Source organism: Drosophila subobscura, chromosome E (genome assembly GCF_008121235.1).
Source record: "Drosophila subobscura isolate 14011-0131.10 chromosome E, UCBerk_Dsub_1.0, whole genome shotgun sequence".
Lineage (NCBI taxonomy): Eukaryota > Metazoa > Arthropoda > Insecta > Diptera > Drosophilidae > Drosophila > Drosophila subobscura.
In genome coordinates this window covers 16,830,313-16,850,855 of record NC_048531.1, presented here as the reverse complement: position 1 = coordinate 16,850,855, position 20,543 = coordinate 16,830,313, and the positions used below count along the sequence as shown (strand labels likewise).

Sequence of the window (20,543 nt, the reverse complement as noted above, 5' to 3'; positions counted from 1 at the left end):
GCTGACTTAAAACCACGCGCTTTGTTCCGACCGCAAAATTAAAAGTGAGAGCGGCGCAGATTTGGATGCGTAGGTGGCGTGGTTTCTAGAACTTTAATTGCTCTCTTTCTTATGCTCTCTCTTGAATTTTGTCTTCTCCCTCTCCTACTCCAAGAGAGTGTGCGTTTGTCGAGTGACCATTTGCTAATGCAACGGTGAATATTGATGGGTGCAAGGGGTGAGGAAGCTGAACAGTCCATAAGCCGAACATAGCCAAAAAATGGAAAGTGAGAGAGTCGCGATATGATGCTCTCTCTTAACTTTGACGTTTGCATTCTCCTTCTTCTACTACTAATGTGCAAACATTTGTTTGTGCGTTTGCCGAGTGACAACTTTTTAATGCAACGGTGAATGGCGAGAAGGGGTCAGTGATGTGCTTCTTGGTTGGGTTGTTGGTGAAGAGGAGAGAGGAAGAAGAAGCGAAGAGAATAAGCCAGTGCAGATATTTTGCTCGGCCAATAATGTGTTATCTAGAAATCCCTATATATGTATACCTATCTTTACAGTTATACCATGAGGCAAGCCCACTGCGCACACGCTTCACGTACTCTTCCTGTACCGGGTATGATAATTACAAATTTAAGTTGCCCGCTCTGTTTCATAGCAGCCAGCCTCGTAAGCAGTTCTCCCAAGAAGCAGCCGTTCCCAAATACCACAAAGTATTTTTGTAATGAAAAGGTATATTTCGGTATATTTTGGAGGGTAGTATTTTTGATAGATAAATCCGCGGTCACATTGCATCCCGGTTTACGTTTTGCCAAAAAAATCAACAAAGTAAACAAATAAAAAACAAATTAAACAATCAAAATGACTCAAGATATGCTGCTGGACAACGAGGAGCCTGCCAAGAGCAAGGAGACATTCCTGGAGAAGTTCTGCGTGCTGGCCAAGAACGCCACCGGCGCCGCACTGCTTGACGTGCTCAAGCAGGTGCTGGAGGCGCCGAATGTTTTCGTTTTCGGGGAGCTGCTCGTGGAGCCCAATGTGGCGGAGGTTAGTAATTGCCTCTACTTTGATCTCTAATAACTCTGTTTGTTTTGCGCAGCTTAAAGATGGTCCCGATGCCAAGTACTACAACACACTGAACCTGTTCGCCTATGGCACGTACAAGGAGTATCGATCCAAGGCCGGGGACTACATCGAACTGAGCCCGGCCATGCAGAAGAAGCTGCAGCACCTGACCATCGTGTCGCTGGCCATCAAAACGAAGAGCATTCCCTACGCCCTGCTGCAGCAAGAGCTGGAAATCGATAACGTGCGTCATCTGGAGGATATTATCATTGAGGCAATCTATGCGGGTAAGCAACTGGCTTGTCAGCGCCAGCACTTGCACTGGGACACACTCTCAGATCCATAAATAATCGCTTGAAAGTTAATTGAAAAAGTTCAGGCAAACATTAGCCCAGACAGCAGGCAGGCAGCAGACAGTAGACGCCGGCTGCAGCTCGCGGGAGAGACTTCAAGTTTGTCTTTGCCTTTTGCCTTTTGCCTCTGCAGAGTTCCAAGTTTATGCGGGCGGACTTGGTTCACGTAAAACTGACACGCAAAGACGTGAATTTTCGCCATGTCATGGCCACTCCTGGCTCCTGGCCGAGTATTTTCTCATCATATTTTGCATAATTGAATCAAATGCTAATTTTATTCGCGCGAAACTCTGACAGTAACTAACGAATGGCGGGGCAGACTTAATTAGCATTTTTTGAAAACATGAGCTGGTGGCACATAAAGTCCGTGTCATGTTCCACTACGCCAGCTCCCCTGCTCCCTGGGGGGCAGTGCACTTGATTGGACGCGACAGCTGACGCATCCTGCCGCTCCTCTTGAAAACAATTCACGGGCCTGGACCATGGACGGGTGTTTTCTTTTGCCAGATTCATTAGCCGCTGCCCACCAGTTGCTGGCGAGTCTCTCCGCCTTCGCCTCCAACTATGCGCAGCAGTTTTTATGGCGCAGCTCAGCGACGACAGCTGGATGAACACTTTTGCCTCAATGATTGCTCGCTGAAGCTTATGCCACGCAGCATCACTTTTTGTGCTGGAATTTGAATGGCTTTAAATTAAAGTCAATGGCTGTCTCTTGGTTAGGCGAAGATTACTTGTGCTTTCTGTAGCTGCATCTATGCCAGGATTTCCCTTCGGTTTTGGCATGTTTTAGTTTTTGTGCTGGTGCCGGAGCTGTGGCTGCTTCAATTAATCTTTGCGCCACTCAAAAATGCGTATTTTACATGGCTTGCGCTTGGGGCTTTTCGGTTTCTCTGTTACAGCCGTAAATCAAACACAACAAGCAAACCAAACTGTTGGCTGGTTGGTTGGTTGGTTGTTAAGCCCTCGAGTGCCGGAATCCACAAAATACATACAGAATGTATGGCCCCCATGTCCGGTGTTCGCAAACCTTTAGTTCGTGGTGCTGCTGTGGATATTTCAGCTTTGTGTTGGTCCAGAAACAAAAATATGCAACTCGACGGCGAGTCTCAGCGGCAGCAGTAATATTGGTCAGAGTTTGGTTCTGGCTTAGGCACTTGGTGCAGCGCTGCCAAATATTCGTAATTGAATCCACAGCAAACAGCGACTGACCAGCGAGCGCTCTGGCTGCCCGGGGGGGTGCGGTTGCCAAGCAAATAACATGCTAACATTTTTTAATGGCATCTGCTGGCTGTCCATTATCAGAGCAAACAGCGTGACAGCTCCAGCGACGCCTTGTGCCCTGAAGGGCAACTGTCTTATAAATAACATTTGCCCCCCCAACCTGTGACCTGTGTGGGCGTTGTGCCTGTGCCCATTCTAATTGCTTCCAAATCCTAGGGAATCGAGACTGAGATTTATATTATGATAGCCATCAGCCCCAGCAGGTGAAAGCTGCCAGGAATGCGAAATCACTGCATACCATTAGACGCTGCTGTAATCTGACATCGCAATTTAATGTAGTTGGAGGTGGAGAGTGGAGAGAGGAGAGTTGAGAGTGGAGAGTGGAGAGTGGCGTGCTGCAGGGCAGATGGCTCGCTCTCTGTTTGCCTTCTCATTAATGCTGCTGCTGCTGGCCTCAGAGACCCATTTGTTTTGCGTGGGGCGGCTGGAGCAATGGAATGCTGTTCAGTGGGAGTTTTTATGGTAATTAAATGCCTTCTATAATTGAAATTCACTTGAAAGCCGTTGGAGCATTAGTGAATTCTCCATTATTGTTGTTATCTGCTGATTGATTTGCAGTTTCCTTTTTTTGTCAAGCGAAACTCAATCCCATTAGCGTAGATAAAACTTGCTTTAGGGGCTATGCCCATGCCCCAGCTGGCTCTTCTTGCTGCAAGCTGCCGCAGAGCGTTGAGCGGTTTTTAATATCCTTTGCAGATTTGTTAATGTGCTCCCCCAGCAGAGGCCTCGAAAATGGGCCAAAAATGTGTTCATGAGAGATGCCGCTGCATGCCTGCAGCCTGCAGCCTGCCATGTTTCATGTGTGCCTGGCAACTGGCTGCATTGAGGTCTCGGGCTGTGCCTTGGGCGTTTTTTTTTTTGGTGCTCCTCTTGGATGGGTGTGGCTTGTTGCGGCGCTGAATTTAATTTCTTTTGTAAGCCCTTATGTCAAAGGCAAGTTTCGCATAATTCCGCATGCTCAAGAGCGTCCTTTTCGACATGCCTTGCCCTACCCATTCTCTTTATGTTACTCTAGGGATTTGCAATGCAGAAAAGCAGCAAAAGAAAGTGCAAAAAAAAGGCAAAACCCTCTGTATCCAGTGTATCCATGCAATTCGTGTGATTTACTGCAAGAGGTTAAGAGTCCTACAGCTGTTGCTGACCCACAAACAAATGGCAATCGGCTTACAGGCAGTTAGCCACCATTATCTGCCCACTGCAAATCGGATTTCGTTTCATTTCAATGTTACACTGAGTGCAAAAAGTAAGCCCATCAAATGGAAATCCTTGTATATGTCACGCAGGGACGCTGATCCGTGCAGGATGTGCCAGCGGGAGGTGCATCTCTCGGCCCATAACCCTTCTCAATGTCGCTGAACTTTGATGGCGCAGCTGTTTCTGATCACTCCTCCACTCCTGCCTCCACTCCTGCCTCCACTCCTGCCGCCACTCCAGCTGCATTTCATAGTTTTCATCGGCCTCCGGCTTATGCCTGTAACTTGTCAGGATAAACTTTATTTCGGTGGAGGAAGCTCCATAATCTGTGTGCACTTTCAGTCTGTTTTAGGTGAAAACTTTGCCCTAGTAAGTACACTCCCCAGCCCTGCCCTCTCCCCGGTTCCCACTTCATATTCATGGCTGAAGTTTTGCCATTGCCGATGAGGTTAGCCCCAGCCCCCGCCCCCCCCCCCCTAATTTTATCTGTCGTCTTTGTAGTAAGCGCTGCTGCTGGGGCTTTTGTGTAAAATTTCAATTAATACGTTCCCATTTTATTGCGCCAGGTGAGGATATTGCAAAGCTGTCGCTGCCAGCTGCTGCTGCTGCCAGTCGATCGAGAGGGAGAGATTTGCGTACAGAGTGTTTGCCGCTCATTTAAAGTGTGTGAGAGAGAGAGAGAGAGAGAGAGCATGAGAGCAGAGATTTATTTATGCTGCCAATTATTAATACAATACTCGTCGAGCGGCTGTGGCGTAGGCTTTAACAATTTTATTTCCATCAAAAACGTAGCAACAATCGCAACCGCAACAGCTACAGGGCCGAGTCACAGTCACAGCCGCAGCTACAGGCTCAGGCTACAGCTAAAGCCACAGCCACAGCCAGAGTGCCAGTGCCAGTGCCAGTGCCTGGCCACAGTGTCGACAGCCCACTCAGGCGATTCATTTCGTCATGTCCGTCAACGCTATTTTCCTTCTTTTTTTTGCACAATTTTGTGGGTGCAGGCATTAAGCATGATTGATTGTATTCGCTGCGCGTTTCGTGCCACGCAACAGGAAAAAGCCGCAAAATTCGCAGCCCGCCACAGAGACTGTGACATGCACACACGCAGGGATGGGGGGGAGGAGGTTGCCGCCCAAGACAAGACACATGTCAACGCCCAAAATGGCGCACAACATTTTACAGGCCTTTGTGGCTGCCTCCAACCAAAGCCATGCCTGTCCCATGCCTGTTATTTCAATCCGATTTTCCAGCTGCGCTCGTCTGGCGCTTGCTTTTCAATTACTTGTCGCCATCAAATTCAATTTGCTCTCAAGCTAATTAGAAATATGTTTGACAAATTGTCGCAGCAAATCACTTAAAGAGAGTTAAGGCGAAATTCAATTGAATCTGAGTGCGAACTTGCAGCATATTTCCATGGAATATTTATGACACGACCGAGCTAACGGCAGCAAAACTTGGTCCTGGTTAGAGTCCGAGTTGCAGTGCGAGTTCTGCCTCGAGGACAATTGCTCGTAAATTCAAGCTGGACAAGAAAAAAGCGCTTAAGGGCTTAACTTCTGGCCTTAGTTATATGGCCCAAAGAGGGGACGGAGACAGTTATGGTGGAAAGGCCAAGCATTCGCCATGGCCTGGCGGCTGAAATAGTTTCTCCATCAATCGACAGATCCCCGCTCTAAGCTGCTAGTTATACATTTAAATCCCCGCTGGAGAACAAATTTGCAACAGGCAGCAGCAAAGTTTTGAAACAGTTTCAAATTAATTACACCCAGCCACAGACAGACACCCAACTCGAACTCTCCTCCGACTGCATTTGCGAGATTATGTGTGCCCGCAGTGGACCCGGGGAGTAATTCCAGACAAGAGCTAATTGCTACTCCCACTCCGGCTTAAAATCTTTTAGCCAAAGCAAATGTTACAACATTTGTGTGCTGACTGCTCCATGTGTGTGCGTGTGTCCTGCCAGTGGATTTTCGAGCATTTTCCGGCTTTGGATTTGATGGCCTTCGTTTGCTTATTTGTTATATGAGCGCAGCGCAGTCTGTTGTCTGTTGTGGGGCCGTTTTCTAATCATTTTAATTGATTTGGGAGCAGCCTAGCGGGTATTACGACCACTCGGGGAATGAAAAAGAAAGATTGATGGCGACTCGGGTTCAGCTCATTGTTTAATTAGTTAAGGTTTCGGTGACAACTTAAATGAAGTCCCTTAAAAAGCCATCAATCCAAATGCAGCTCTAAATGCCAACAATTTCCATCTGCAGCCGCACATGTCACGGCGTCCGTCGGTAAAAGGTTTGCACAAAAACCGCTTATGTGGAAAGGCAAAAATGACTCTTTGACACGCTGGCTTAGGGGCCACTCAACAGGCAACGACTGGCAGGTGGACATGCTGGATAGGCAGTTGAAAGTTTCACTTGCATTCGGGAAAACTTTGCAGTTTCATCACCACAAAAAGAAACGTTGACGCGCGCCTCTGGGTAGGGTAAGATTGTGCGTCCGCCCACTTGTTGTTGGCAACTGTAATCCTGAGCAAAGCCTTTGGCCTGTCACTAGGCGTCTCGAGTGCACTTGAAGCGGCACTTCAGTCCAACTTCAGACAGTGTTCGTTCTGGGCAATTAGTCAGCGGAAAGTTAACAAGACGCTGAGAGGATTAGTTGTGCCAGGAAAAACTTTATACATTTTCTGTGCTTCTTTTTTTGTTGCTGCTGCAGACATCATTCATGGCAAACTGTTCCAGAATACACGCATCCTGGAGGTGGAGTACGCACAGGGTCGGGACATACCGCCGGGCAACACGGGCAAGATTGTGGAGACACTCCAAGCGTGGGTCAACTCCTGTGACGGCGTCTCCAGCTGCATCGAGAATCAGATCAAGTACGCCAATGCCGAGAAATCCAAGCGTTTGTTCAACAAGGATCGCGTGGAGCAAGATGTGCGTATAAGATTGGGAGCTGCCGTAGATCAAAGAATTATGTTGACTTGTGTTTGCTTTTCAGCTCATCAATCTAAAGAAAATGCTCAAGAGTCAGGCGTCGGACAGCGATGAGAGCATGCAGATCGACACGCATGGACCGAGCGGCAGCGGCGTCCTCAGCCTGGCGGATCTGCGCAAGAAACCCTCCAAGATGAAGGCCCAGCGGAATGCAGGAGGTTCGTTCATCCAAGCGAAATTGCTTTGCGGAATGTCCGCGTTTACTCTAATGACTTTCTCATTATTTACAAACTTTGCCACTAATTATTTTTGTGTCACACTTTTACTGCCCCTTTTTCCCTTTCTTTAGTGGTGGGCCTGAAGTTTAGCAAGTGAGTGCAGGCCAGCCGCGCGGGTGTTGCTGGCGACTTGGAGGAGCTGGACCTGGGCGAGGTAGGCAGCAGCAGCAGCAGCGGCTCAAGGTTAGATGCAACACCGCGCGGCACTTGAGCAAACGGATGCCACAAGGATGCCAAGCAGCAGCAGGACAAAAACCACAAAAACCAAAACCACAACTCATTTCACACACAAACAATGGGCAACCGTCGTTTAGTAGCAAAACAAATAAATAAAATACATATACTAACAATAATAATCAAAGCGTATCGAAGCGCACATTAATTAGTGCAGAAATTCACACTCATCTGCGTGTAATTCGATTATCTGTCAGTGCCATCTTTCTGGCCTTTCTGTGCCACCACAAATGGCCATTTAATTAATGTCCAATTTGGGTTAGACAAATGTTTGTCCATCATTTGAGTGCAAATCTATATTGTGCGTGTTTTTGCGGTGCTACAACCCACACTCTGTGCCTTTGGATGTGCTATTTGTGGGCCAATTAAGTGAAGCGAATTTAATTATATTCCGACACCTGCAAACTGTTAATCATTTTGCGTTTCTGTGGCTCATTTGTATCGGAGATTGATGCGCATTGTGATCATTGATTTTTCCCTTATTATCAGTGCGGCAAATCCCTAGTCTCGGAACAGATTTATCAAGTTAAATCTTAGTTCTGTGCATTTTGTAGCGAAATCAACAGCAGAGCTTTCCTCATTAGACACAAACTTGAACTGCAGAGGATTTATTTGCTGACTCTATATTTGCTTTACCCCAAGCGAGCAGCAGCAGCAGAGAGTGTAAACCATTTCTCTAATTGTATTTTACGAATGTGCACTCCACCGGGCTCTGGGATCTGTTTTCTAATTAATAACCAAACTCCTCGAAGGTATGTTTCCTTGCAAATCAAATCCCATTGCAGCTCCTCTTGCTGCTATTCTCTGACCCACAAAGTAGCTTCGTTTTGGGATTTCTAGGGGGGACTTCTTTCAGCTGCTGTTGTTCAGAACTGGTTTCATTTGTTTTTATCGTGAGCACACAAGTAAGAACAGTTAAATGAATGTGGCATTAACAGCATGACGACAAATGCCGAGTTTATCGTTTGCAAATTTGCATCTTGGCGCCTTTTGGCATTCAATTCTTAATTGCTGCACAACCCAATCGGGTTTGCTCAACAGAAATATGGAAATAATCTTGCACAAAATGCTCTATTAAAATCTAGGGCATATTCAATTTATGCTGCATATTGGTGAACTCGTTTCTGAGCATCGCATTAAAGTTTCCACCCTGGTCGGGTCTGGTTTGGTCTTTAACCGGTATCCAAAATCAAAAATATATTATTCTGCTTATTATTTTAATAATTCTGAACAAAAAGGTCAGGGTAGTTTCTTGACACAATCGAATATCGACAGAACAGCTGATTGCTCTTCAGTCTTTTATCTCCTTTTGAAGAATTGAATTTAAAGTTAATTCGAATTTTTAGTTGTGTTTGCAGATGACTTAGCAGAAGGCAAGCAGAAATGATTACCACTCCTCTGAGTAGCTAATTTTGGTGTCCGCTAATGTCAAAGCTCTCATTTTCTATCCCTAAAATAATAAATACAAACAGTTCCATTTCTTTAAACAATTTCCAATTGCCTTGACATTTTCTTACCCAATGAATGTGCCAGGCAGCCTCTAAAACATCTGCAACGTATCACAGAGACTTTTAACTCGACCTTGGGTCGTATGTTAGCTAACAGCACACAAATCTGGCTCTTCCCTGCCCTTTGCTGCACATCGAAACACGATTTCCCCTTCAATATTTGTGGCTGACATCTTTATTGCACGCAATAAAACATCAATTAATTGTGCTAAAAAAAGTGGTGAGAATCGAAAGCGAAATTCGAACGAAGCAGAACCCGTTGGACGAGTCCAGAAACCGTTATGTTACAACCGAAAGTGGCAGCCCAAAGTCAAGGAGAGTCAAGTCATCGCTCGTTACTGTTATCATTTTGCATGTATTTTGAAAGTCAAGAAGAATTCTTAGAGCTAATTAGAGAAAGGTATCCAGAGAACAGTCCATGGGTGCGCTGCGTATTCGGGGGGGTGGGGGCCTTAATGATGCACGGAGTGGTGCACGGGCTCGGGGGCCTGTGGGTGCGACTCCAGCCATGCGACGGCACGGGCAATGGCCTCTGGGATGGGTGGTGGAGTGGGCAGGACGGCACCCACGGGCTGGTAGCCATTCTCATCGGCGACATACTTGATCTCCACATGCTCGCCCTCGGGCGAGATCCAGCTGAAGCTGCCATGGATGTTGCCATGGACATCACCGCTGGATGCCTGCTGGATGCTGTTGGACACCAGGAGATCGGCGTCGAAGCCATCGGCGCGCACATCGCTGTGCTCGGACTTGACCTCGGCATGAACATCCTCGGAGCGTCCCACGGGACTGTGGGGCACAGGAGCATGCGGCAGATGCGCCACACCGGCGGCGGCCACGCCCAAAACTGCGAATACCATTACCTAGAAGGAGGAGATTCAATCATTAGAAGATGTCGTCAATGTCCTGCTGTTCTGCTGTCCTTTGTGGCTACTCACAAACTTGAACATTTTTGGATTGTTGATTGCTGTCTTGCCGTGAACGAGCGTTGACTGATGTCTGACTCTGGCTGGGCCGAGCCTTTTTATATGGTTCTTAATCCAGTTGCTTCACCCAACAAATGTGCCCCACAACTTGCATTCAATTGTCTCGCTGAGTTATGGGATAACATATCGGATGCGCCCGCACCCAAAAAAAGACAACAACAGCTGCAGCAACAACCCAAAAAAAGCGTCACATGGCGACAGCTGACCAAATGCCAAACATCGTAGCTGTATATAGTATATCACATTATATCTTGTATGTGCACGTATAATCTGTTAATAGATGCTAAAATGAAACAGTCGCATCAATAAAAGTGCAAAAACGAGTCCGACAGCATCCCCAAAAATCACCAAAAACGAGTTCATCCAGGCCCCCCCCAAGAAACAACAACAACCGCTGCTGCCGCCGCCGCCCTCTTTCTTTGGCAAACTTCTAAGTGGATGTGGTGCCACACTTTAGAGCACAGATACTGCAGCGCCAAAAAAGACATCAAACAGTGCCACCGATCAGTCAAGTTGATTTATTGTCTGGTCTGTGGTGTCTGATCGGTGTTTCCGCTTTTGCAGATATCAATATGGGAACATGTGCGTTAATGTTGGTTATTTAGCCAAGAAATTAATATTGGTATTCTCGAGCTGATTATCTTGCTCCTCTGACTGTGACTGACTTCTTGTTATAAGCTTGAAGAAGGTGTTGGAATAAAAAGTTGAAAGAGTTTAACAACACAAAAAGGAGATATTTTTTTTTATAAGCAAACTTATCTATTGCCTCATATATATTAGTATTAAAATATTAAAGAAATAGCATCAAACAAAAGACAACTATATTTTAAATATATTATTGCCCTTATTTCAACCATACTTAACTCAAAAAATGTATGTAAATAATATTTTATAAGAAATACCCAGAATAAGCTCATTTATTTTTCATGGAAACATTCGCTTTGTACCACTTCAACCACAAATACATTGATACATTCATCAATGTCACGAAGTACATGAGGCTGGAGCTCAGCTGAAAAAGCCAAATTAATTGCCAAGTGTATATTTTATTTAAAGTCTTCATATGAAAAAAGATCAAGATACGACTACCAACAGTTACAGAGTTAAAAATGGATATGGCAAAGTAATATATTCATTAAAGTTCTGCTTACAAGTAGAATCCACAGAATTGCGTAGCTAAATGCGTTCTAAGAAACGTTTGCCACAGAAGCAAAGTATTTTCCACTTAATTATATCTAACACTCGCTCAAGAAACTCCACAGGGAGCATCACAATCCAGCGTACCAGACAATTATCTAAATGGAACTCCCACCAATAAACAACTATAAGTTTCAGTGTCAAGTGCATCCGCAACATCCTTCCAATACCAAACTAAATATATAAATAAAATCGCAAAATTGTTTTTGATTTTTTAGTGCTTTAAGCATATGCATTTATTTTTCTGGAAATCGAGTAGCACGGCTATGCAGCTGGGCAGATACGCTTCCATAGGACAGTCCGTTGTGCGATCCATATCGAGGGTTGGCGGCGGCGACCTTAGTGATGGGCTCCGTGCTCCGGAGCTTGGGGGTGCGACTCCAGCCAGACAAGGGCACGAGCAATGGCCTCTGGGATGGGTGGTGGAGTGGGCAGGACGGCACCCACGGGCTGGTAGCCATTCTCATCGGCGACATACTTGATCTCCACATGCTCGCCCTCGGGCGAGATCCAGCTGAAGCTGCCATGGGCATTGCCATGGACATCACCGCTGGCGGCCTGCTGGATGCTGTTGTCAACCACCAGATTGGTGTCGAAGCCATCGGCGCGCACGTCCGAGCTGAGGGTCTGCACCTCGGCGTGGACATCGTCGGAACGGGAAACTGGAGCCACGGCGGCTGCCAGACCCAAAACTGCGAAGACCATCACCTAGTAGAAGCAAATATAGAGTCCGTGAGCTCGAGACTTTATGTGTCCTTGAGGCCATTTGAGCCACTTACAAACTTGAACATTTTTGATCCTTGATTACTGTCTTGCCGTGAACGAACGTTGACTGATAACTGACTCCGCTCGAGCGTAGTCTTTATATATGATTCTTAATCCACTTGTTTCCGATAAATGAATTACCCGAACAAAAGCTTTAGGCGGACTTTCCAATGTCGGAAATCACCCATAAAGCTAACAAATGCTGCGCCAATAAATTCGCTCTCCCTCGACAACAGGCGAAACAAATGTCAAAAAACGGGTATTACGCTTCAAAATAGATGCTCAAAATGAGACTTGCTTTAATAACACCACCAGTGCAGGGAAGTTGGAGCAGAGAAACCTGTGTGCCGTCCTCTAGCTAGACAACTAAGTAAGAGACTTGGAAGATTGCAATCCTAAGCAGAAAAGAAGCAACAGATGAAGGTACGTGGCCATGGCCATAAATAGGGAAAAATTAATAGACGACAGCCGAAATGGTAGATTAGCCAGTCAAAGCAGACTCTCAAGAGTTCAATAAGTCATTCCCTTTTTTCTTTAACAAGATTTCCCAATGCAAGAAAGGAACTCCATCCTGAATGCCAACGACTTGGCACCTTTAATTCCTTTTAAAATATTTATGTACATATGTATGTGCCTTTATCGCTTCCAAGTATTTTATAATTTAATTGAATTATTTACCAAGTGAAACACTCTTTAAAGCTTGAAAGACTTCCCTGTTCATTTTAACCAGAACACGCAGCTTTCTGCCAGAGTTGTTTTCAGTTCTACTTCGGCATTAATGGGAGCTTCGAATACCCCGAAAAATATGCTACTAAAATTATTACAAGAGAAAGTTTTATTCGCAAATTTGAAACAAAGTTTAATCAAAAGTACTGCAAACATAAATAACTAAAATGAAATTTAATAGAAACAGAAATTGTTGGTTAATTTGTTAGTTTCTGTCATGGCCAGAGAGGCTAGCTTCAGGCTTACATTTTGCTCGAATATGCAGAGAGCTATGCGAAAGTGCTCCTTGATATTGTATGTACATCACGTGGCTGGAGAATGCTTTCAGAAAGTAGCTTCAGATGCTACTTATGAGTATGATTTGCATAAGAGATTTAAGTCAGTCCAAATGGGCGGGGGCTGCTGCTTATGCTAAAACGAAATGCTAATTAAAAACGGGTTGCATCAGCATCCAGCTTCCAGTTCCGCAGTCTCATTTTGGCCTATAAAAAGCGATGCTTGCTGCCAGATCAGCATCAGTTCGACAAGTTCCATTGCCTGAAACAAAATCAAAATGTTCAAGATTGTAAGTATCGAATGCCCAGGAGCAAGCACCTTTGGATAATCAACAATTCGATTAACAATTCGAATGAATAACCCTCCTTGCAGCTGCTTGTCTGTGCCCTTGCCGCCCTTGTGGCCGCCAACGAGAATGCCGAGGTCAAGGAGCTGATCAACGACGTCAATCCCGATGGCTTCAAGACGGTGTTGTCCCTCAGCGACGGCACAGCCTCCCAGGCTGTTGGTGATGTGCACGGAAACATCGATGGAGTGTACGAGTGGGTGTCGCCCGAGGGTGTCCATGTTCGCGTTGCCTACAAGGCCGATGAGAACGGTTACCAGCCCACCAGCGATCTGCTGCCCGTTGGCCCACCAATCCCAGAGGCCATCCTGAAGTCTCTGGCCTGGATCCAGGCTCACCCCAGCAAGGAATAAGCACAGCATCGACCAGGACTTGACTTCGACTCGAAGCAGAAAGTCTGAGCTTGGATTAGCCCGGACTCACTGCAAAACCACTTAGAATATGAACAGCATACTGAAAATAAATTCTATTTTCTAAAGAAAACAGTTTTAATCTAATATTTATTCAAGCAGCATAGAAATAATTTAGAGGAATTAATTGTGGATCAGACGTTGGCTTTTGGCTTGCTGGGACTATGATTTAGCATAAACAAATGCACATTTCATTTGCAGTGGTCTAAACTATAGAGATATCTATTTGTTCAATGTGGCAAAGAAGTTGATAAGCAATTGGTGGCAGCCATTAGAGACTGCTTAATGTTTAGAGACCCAAAAGATTTTTAATTTTGCTAAAGAAAAATCGTTTATCGTTTTATACAACTGCCAATTCGTGCTTAAAGAAGTGGGGAATAATTTTCAGACTTTAAAGATTTCTTAGGAATAGTCCACAGAGAAAACCAAACTTAGTCTTGGTTGAAAGAATTAAGCTAAAATTTAGTTTTGCCCTAAATATAGAAGCCAAAATGTAAATTTCGCTTTTGATTAATTATACATTTATTAGGAGCCCGAAAAAGCGCAAAAACTTTTGTATATTTCAAGCTATGTTCAGGGTTTAGCATGTCCATTTGCAAGTCCTATATTTAAAAATAAAATGAGCTCCAAAAAATATGCTATAAAGTGCTCGTCGATATACATTTTTGGGCCACAAATCGAAGATTATATAAAACATAAACGCAATCTGACGCAATAGATTGAGCTGATTGCAATTCCAAACTGGAATATTGGCTTTCTTATGAATTAATTACTGTCTGGCTGCCAATCGTTCCGTTATACAAATAGTCTGGATAATTATGCGCTGGATTATAATCAACGAAATTCCGAAACTGCCACTGGAAGTCGCCTTAACTGGATCAAAGAATCTCCTCTGAGAATATTTTTAGAATAATTTGCATAGAAGAGTTTGAACAAAAAAGTGCAGCAGACTGTTTTTAATCGTTCAAAGTCTACATGTGCGAATATGATAAGCTGAAAAAGATTATGCGAAATCGAAATGTTAATTGAAAACGGGTTGCATCAGCTTTGGGGCTTTGGAGATCCGCGATTCGTGTGTATAAAAGCGAAATTCGTATTTATTTTGGCATCAGTCTCACAAGTTCTCTAGTCAGACAGTCAAATACAAAATGTTCAAGATCGTAAGTAGCTAATCGTCTGGATAGTGATCAATGATTTGACTCTAATCAATGATCAATCCCTTACAGCTGCTTATCTGTGCCCTTGCCGCCCTTGTGGCCGCCAACGAGAATGCCGAGGTCAAGGAGCTGATCAACGACGTCAATCCCGATGGCTTCAAGACGGTGTTGTCCCTCAGCGACGGCACAGCCTCCCAGGCTGTTGGTGATGTCCATGGAAACATCGATGGTGTCTTCGAGTGGGTCTCCCCCGAGGGTGTGCATGTTCGCGTTGCCTACAAGGCCGATGAGAACGGTTACCAGCCCACCAGCGATCTGCTGCCCGTTGGCCCACCAATCCCAGAGGCTATCCTGAAGTCTCTGGCCTGGATCCAGGCTCACCCCAGCAAGGAATAAGCGTATCATCCTCTAGGACTGCACAACGGACTCGAAACAGCAAGTTTGGACCCGGATTATCCTCACTTGCTGCATTATAGATAGGCTCTGAACAGCATGCTGTACGAATAAATCAATTAATGAAACTGAAACAAAAGCGTTCGATGTGATACATTAATCAAATAGAGCTTACAATTATCTACAATCCAAGGGGTTAGAGAAACAGAAGCTATTAGAATGCCATGAAGGTTAGCTGAAGGTTCCCTGCTGCTCGTCATTCATCAGTATTTTCGGGGAATGGCCTGGAGAAAAATTCTACATTTCTATGCATCCAAAACGAGCTAAGCCAAGGCCAAGTTATAAACTGGTAAGCCACCTTTGTGATTATCAAATACATTTGTTTGGATAGTTTGTGACTTATGCAATGAAAGGAAAACGAAACTGGCGAATCTCCAAATGAATATTCATTAGCAGCGACTACTTAATGAAGTGCTAAACAAAATGAAACATTTGGCAAGTCCACGCTGATGGTTTTGTGTGTTAAACAAAGCTGCAGAATGTCTGGGACATATGTACATATATTTTTAGACTAAAACACTTTCGGGTTAAGTTACTCCACGACTGACCGTTTGCCCAGCCGGATTAGAATGCCATTCTCGGACTTCAGAGTCACGCGAATATTCAGCACTGGATCGTACTCGCTTTGGGGCACGCACTCCACCTGGGAATGATCGTTGATGCCCGATGACAAGCCATCGATGGCGGGCAGAATCTCAAAGTTGCGCACCAGCTGGGACAGCAGCGACTTCAGTTGATACATGGCAAACTTTTCAGCTGCAAAAGTGTTTGGAAAACGATTAAGTTAGTCCAAGGATAGGGTTAACTTTCATTCCTACCTATGCAACGCCTGGGCCCCGCACTGAAGGGAACACTCTTGAAGGCTTCAATGCCAACATCTGCGCCTGCGCACTCGAATCTCTCGGGACGGAAGACGCACGGCTCCTCGAAGTATTTCTCATTGTAGCCCATGGCAATGAGGCACATAATGACGGTGGTGCGTTTGGCTATCTTGGTGCCATCTGTAAGAAACAAAATGAGTCTCCAGGCGATCCGGATGCCATGTACAACTACTCACTAATGTCGATGGGCTTGCGGTTGGTTCGCGCTATCAGCGGCACAGACGGATACAAACGCAGCGTCTCGCGTATGACCAGCTCAAGGTAGCGCATCTGATCCAGCTTAGCTATATCCGCCTCTGTGGACAGATCCTGGCCAAAGATGCGCTGCTGCTCCTCGAAAACTTGCTGCTGAATCTCCGGATGCCGCGAGAGTGTGTACAGCGTGAAGGAAATGGCAGCAGCAACCGGATCGTGGCCCTATATATCAATGGAAAAAACCCCGATTTAATGCAGCGGAACATCACTTGGAATGGAAACACTTACTGCAAATATAAATGTGGAAATTTCCTCTATAATTTCACGTTCCTTGAGGGCACGTCCGTCCAGCTTGGCAGCCAAGAGGACATCGAGGAATGGCTTATTGATTTGTTTGCCACTTTGCCCACTTGGCTTCTCCTCCGCCAGTTGCTGGCGTCGCTGCGTAATAATCTACAGAGAGGAAAAAACGGATAAAATGAAAGCACCGTCAGGCATTTCGTGCTGCTGGAGGCACTTACTCGAAAGATTTCCCTGCGAAGCAGTGACAGTGCTCTGCGCTGCTTCATGTAGTAGGACGTGAGGCGGAAAAGTGCATCGAAACGCTTCACGATGCTGAAGGTGCGCTCCTGGACGACATCGCAGAGGCTGCAGGGATGGGGTAAAGATGGTAAGAGGCACTCGACTCATGACCTTGCACAGATTAAACTTACTCCTTGATGGCCCCATGCAAATCCGATGGCTCGCCGCTGAGTGAGTTGCTGGCCAGCCCAGTGGCGTTCTCTGCAGCAAAAGGAGCAAAGAAATGGTAAGAGAAATGGCAGAACTTCAGTCTTAAGTATCGCCAAGTAGAGGCTAAACGAAGCCAGACGAAACTGCAAAATGCTCAATAAATTACTCCCACTTAGTGAAGAAATTTTTCAAAAAAAAAAAGAAACAATCTCTCGTAGAATATCCAAAAGTGTTGCGTATTGCAGAGCAGTGGGGAAAGTAGCTTTGAAAACTTTTTCCTACAATCTGCGGCACTTGTAGCCATTTTCTATGTAATAAATCTTTTCTGTAAAACGTTCATAATAAATAACAAAATATAAAAAAAAACACACACAGTAACGCAGGAGAGTCAAGACTCTACTTCTCCGGAAAACTTCGACATGAGAAATGTGAAAAGTTTTTTGTGGGTCGAATGCTATCCTTCACTTACCACACACAATATCCAGCGTACATTTGGCCACCAGCTCCTGGGCGTCGAACATCTCCTGTGTCTGCGTCAGTTCATTGAGTTGCTGAACAAATTTTACGCCTGTACGATGAACCACACGCAGATAGCCCTCAATGGACGAACGCTCAAATGCCGGCATGTAGAGCTTTTGATGCTTCAGCCAGCGGGCACCGGAGCTGGTGAGGAGACCGTCGCCCAGCCAGGGACGCAAAAAGGAGTACAAGTGCTCCTTGTACAGCAGCGATGAGCTCGACAAAATGTTCTGCCAAATGCATACACGTGAGTGTGGAGGAGTTGGTCCAAGAGTGGGGCTCACAGTACTCACCTGAATTTCCGCTGGATCACTAAGCATCATGTGATACTGCAGGAAGACGAGTGAACGATATCCCTGGAAATCATATTTCCGACAATACTGCAATAGCTTTTTCGGGTACTCTGTGGGGAAAAAGAAGTAACAAGTAAGCCACTCCATACTTTAATTTTGCCATCTCAAGTCTGTTGTGGAAACTGCACTTGAGATTGTGGCCAGGCAGGCAGGCAGCCTGTCACTTGACTTTCGCAAAAGTTGCAGTTGCCAGGTAGCTGCAGTTTTCATTTACATATATTTTAAGACCATGTAAGAGCCTGGAAGTTTTGGGCAAGTTTTGAGGTAGAGCCTCAACATGTGATTTGTTAGAAGCTTGAAGTTGCCATAAAGTGGTTGGCAGAGAAAAATGATTGAAAGGTATAGCCCCCGAGCGGCTTAACTTGCATTTCTCTTTGCTTCACGGTTCATGCATTTGAGCAGCCGAATCCAATTGAAGAGCAATCTAAGCTGGCCAGTAAAAGGCACATACAGAGAGAGAGAGAGAGGACCCATTCAATGGACAACAACAGGCATCCAGGCTCTGCCTGGTAGTAAGTAACCATCCAAGCATGCAAAACTATCTGTTGTTGTGCAGCATCCGCATATCTACTCCCATTCTCTGTGCTAGTCCCAGGCCATTGTGCATTTGGAATGATTACTTTAGGCACGCTCAGAGGCAGAGCCAAAACAAGAACGAATTATTTAGCTGTGCCGTGGAAAAGCACTTGGGAATTGTGTCGAGAACTTGATGAATATGAATATACATACATCTATAGAGAGAGCAAAATCAAAAACACAATTCGTTGTGCCAGAAACGAAGAAGTAAATCCTAATCCCAATAGAATTCGAATGCATTTCGGATAAATAAAATGTGCAATTCCCAGCACAGCAAACGTGCAATTCGAGCAAACAAAAGCTACATACACACGAGTGGAGATGTATTATCGAACGCAACTTAAAGAGTTCATAAATATAGGCAGGGAATAGATTGGAATTTAGTATGCCGACTACTCACCCGCTGGCTTCAGACCAAACTGAAATATGTTGCCCACAAATGGGTAGGGCGTTGGTCCTGGTATCATTTCCATTATGCCAGCCATGTGGTCTATGTAGTTGAATATCTTCACACCCTTGAACACCAAAATGGTGGCCAAAATTATGGCAATTGCTATCAGAAACATGATGTCCCGTTCAACTGTTCGCCGCGACAATTATTTTCAAACTGTTTGCTCAACCTGGAAGACTGATTATACATAGTAAGTGGAAGTGGGTGACAAATGTTTCCCACCGATAAACCCCATCGATAGCTTATCTTAACTTAACTTTCTTCGTCGGCCCACTAAAGAGTTGTTTGTGGGTGTGTTTGTGTGCTGCTTTCTGGTAGTCAACTACTATTTGCAGTTCGGCAAGTGCTTCAAATAACACTATCAATTAGCCAATTAACATGGTAGTTCTTTATGACATGCTCCTGTCGGTAATTGCTAATTTTAATTGCGCTGCCCTACCCAAGGGGCAGAACTTGACTCACTTTGCTATACTGTGCGCTAATGACGTGTGGGTCCAAAGTCTAAAACGGTTTTTGACGCTTGCGGTGAGACGCGACACTTATTTATTTACGATTATTTATGTATTTGTTTGCGCAACAGAATCGAAATAGAATTAGCGACTAAGAGAAATGGAGAAAGCACCCACAACTAGAGTAGCACATTTTAAGCGATATTTATGCGATATGCCGTATTTCTCTTGATTTTGCTGAACCAACTTGAATTATTTCGAGGTATATTTCCGTTTTCCATTGTGCGTTTTCAACAGCAAACAATTGTTCGATTTATTAATACATACATACATATATTGTCTATAATATTAACACATTTTGTATTCCATTGTTTGAATTAAGTAGGCTCACGGCAGAGACAGCTCAATAGTCCCATCTCTAGTGCTTGCACACAAGACGCTCTCTGAGAGGATCGCTTGATTGCTTCTCTCAGTTTCGCTGAGTTTCGACTGCGCTTCGCGAGCAGCGCAATAAGAAGAACGTTGCGAAAAGGAAACCATAAACCATATCAAAAGAAGATCAAATCAAACACACAATTTGAAGATCCGTTAAAGCGCATACTTTTAGGCATAACGGTATGTAAAAACAACTGTATAATACAACATTGATGTGTCGAATAACATTATTGTGCTGATGTCTGATTTCTCGTTCTCTGTCATTGGGAAAGAGAGCAAATTTGAGACACGGACCACCAACTCTCTTTAGCTCCAAGTGAGTATGTATGTATGTATGTATGTATGTTGTATGTTGCTGTCATTTGTTTACCTTTTTCGTGTCTTTATTCTTCTCTTTCTTAATTGCTTTGAGCAACAATGGAAGGTGTATGGTCAAATGGAATAATGTTGGAGATTATGGTGCGTTCATACAAATCAAGAAAATATTTATAGAATCTGTGTGGTGCGTTTCACAATGACCACGCACTCCTACCCCGCGAACTTCAGCACCGTTATTAACTAATATTGATCACAACAGTCCAAAACTGGAATTGGTAAACGCCGAGTCACGCTGAACGCATCAAAATACGTGCACAAACATCTGTACATATGTACATACATGCACACATACATATGTTTGCAGTGTATTTACTCAAAAGATTTTGGCAGCTGGCCAGCGATAGTGGGAAAGACGAAAAGAGAGTGTGCAAGAGAGAGGACAAGCGAGAGCTTACTGGAGTGAGAAATCGGACTCGTATCATTTGTA

The 20,543-nt window shown here is 44.8% G+C and overlaps 6 protein-coding genes across 7 annotated transcripts; 3 read left to right on the top strand and 3 right to left on the bottom strand.

Annotated features, from left to right (window-relative positions):
* The first annotated feature begins 802 nt into the window (after positions 1-802).
* LOC117891400 (COP9 signalosome complex subunit 7) lies at positions 803-7,355 on the top strand. Of its 2 annotated transcripts, none has more exons than XM_034796844.1 (5): positions 803-1,032; positions 1,085-1,337; positions 6,591-6,811; positions 6,876-7,029; positions 7,164-7,355. In XM_034796844.1, exons 1-5 carry the CDS (start codon positions 847-849, stop codon positions 7,184-7,186), a joined length of 837 nt encoding a protein of 278 aa, XP_034652735.1. In that variant the 5' UTR covers positions 803-846; the 3' UTR covers positions 7,187-7,355. The 2 variants fall into 2 exon arrangements, with proteins under 2 accessions (XP_034652735.1, XP_034652734.1); XM_034796843.1 differs by having other exon boundaries at positions 7,161-7,355.
* Positions 7,356-9,166: 1,811 nt separating this feature from the next.
* LOC117890260 (larval cuticle protein 1) lies at positions 9,167-9,812 on the bottom strand. The gene is made up of 2 exons (XM_034795017.1): positions 9,770-9,812; positions 9,167-9,694 (listed from the first exon to the last, which is right to left on the bottom strand). Exons 1-2 carry the CDS (start codon positions 9,779-9,781, stop codon positions 9,284-9,286), a joined length of 423 nt encoding a protein of 140 aa, XP_034650908.1. The 5' UTR covers positions 9,782-9,812; the 3' UTR covers positions 9,167-9,283.
* Positions 9,813-11,257: 1,445 nt separating this feature from the next.
* Positions 11,258-11,899, bottom strand: LOC117890328 (larval cuticle protein 2). Its single transcript, XM_034795118.1, has 2 exons — positions 11,794-11,899; positions 11,258-11,722 (listed from the first exon to the last, which is right to left on the bottom strand). The coding sequence occupies exons 1-2, from the start codon at positions 11,803-11,805 to the stop codon at positions 11,354-11,356; spliced, it is 381 nt and encodes a 126-aa protein (XP_034651009.1). The 5' UTR covers positions 11,806-11,899; the 3' UTR covers positions 11,258-11,353.
* Positions 11,900-13,029: 1,130 nt separating this feature from the next.
* On the top strand, positions 13,030-13,512 carry LOC117890447 (larval cuticle protein III/IV-like). The gene is made up of 2 exons (XM_034795278.1): positions 13,030-13,070; positions 13,154-13,512. Exons 1-2 carry the CDS (start codon positions 13,059-13,061, stop codon positions 13,478-13,480), a joined length of 339 nt encoding a protein of 112 aa, XP_034651169.1. The 5' UTR covers positions 13,030-13,058; the 3' UTR covers positions 13,481-13,512.
* Positions 13,513-14,599: 1,087 nt separating this feature from the next.
* LOC117890392 (larval cuticle protein III/IV) lies at positions 14,600-15,221 on the top strand. Its single transcript, XM_034795197.1, has 2 exons — positions 14,600-14,697; positions 14,764-15,221. Exons 1-2 carry the CDS (start codon positions 14,686-14,688, stop codon positions 15,088-15,090), a joined length of 339 nt encoding a protein of 112 aa, XP_034651088.1. The 5' UTR covers positions 14,600-14,685; the 3' UTR covers positions 15,091-15,221.
* A 438-nt stretch (positions 15,222-15,659) lies between these two features.
* On the bottom strand, positions 15,660-19,016 carry LOC117891430 (probable cytochrome P450 4ad1). The gene is made up of 9 exons (XM_034796901.1): positions 18,804-19,016; positions 17,768-17,877; positions 17,425-17,704; positions 16,937-17,006; positions 16,745-16,871; positions 16,512-16,676; positions 16,205-16,445; positions 15,966-16,148; positions 15,660-15,903 (listed from the first exon to the last, which is right to left on the bottom strand). The coding sequence occupies exons 1-9, from the start codon at positions 18,967-18,969 to the stop codon at positions 15,680-15,682; spliced, it is 1,566 nt and encodes a 521-aa protein (XP_034652792.1). The 5' UTR covers positions 18,970-19,016; the 3' UTR covers positions 15,660-15,679.
* Positions 19,017-20,543: the final 1,527 nt, after the last annotated feature.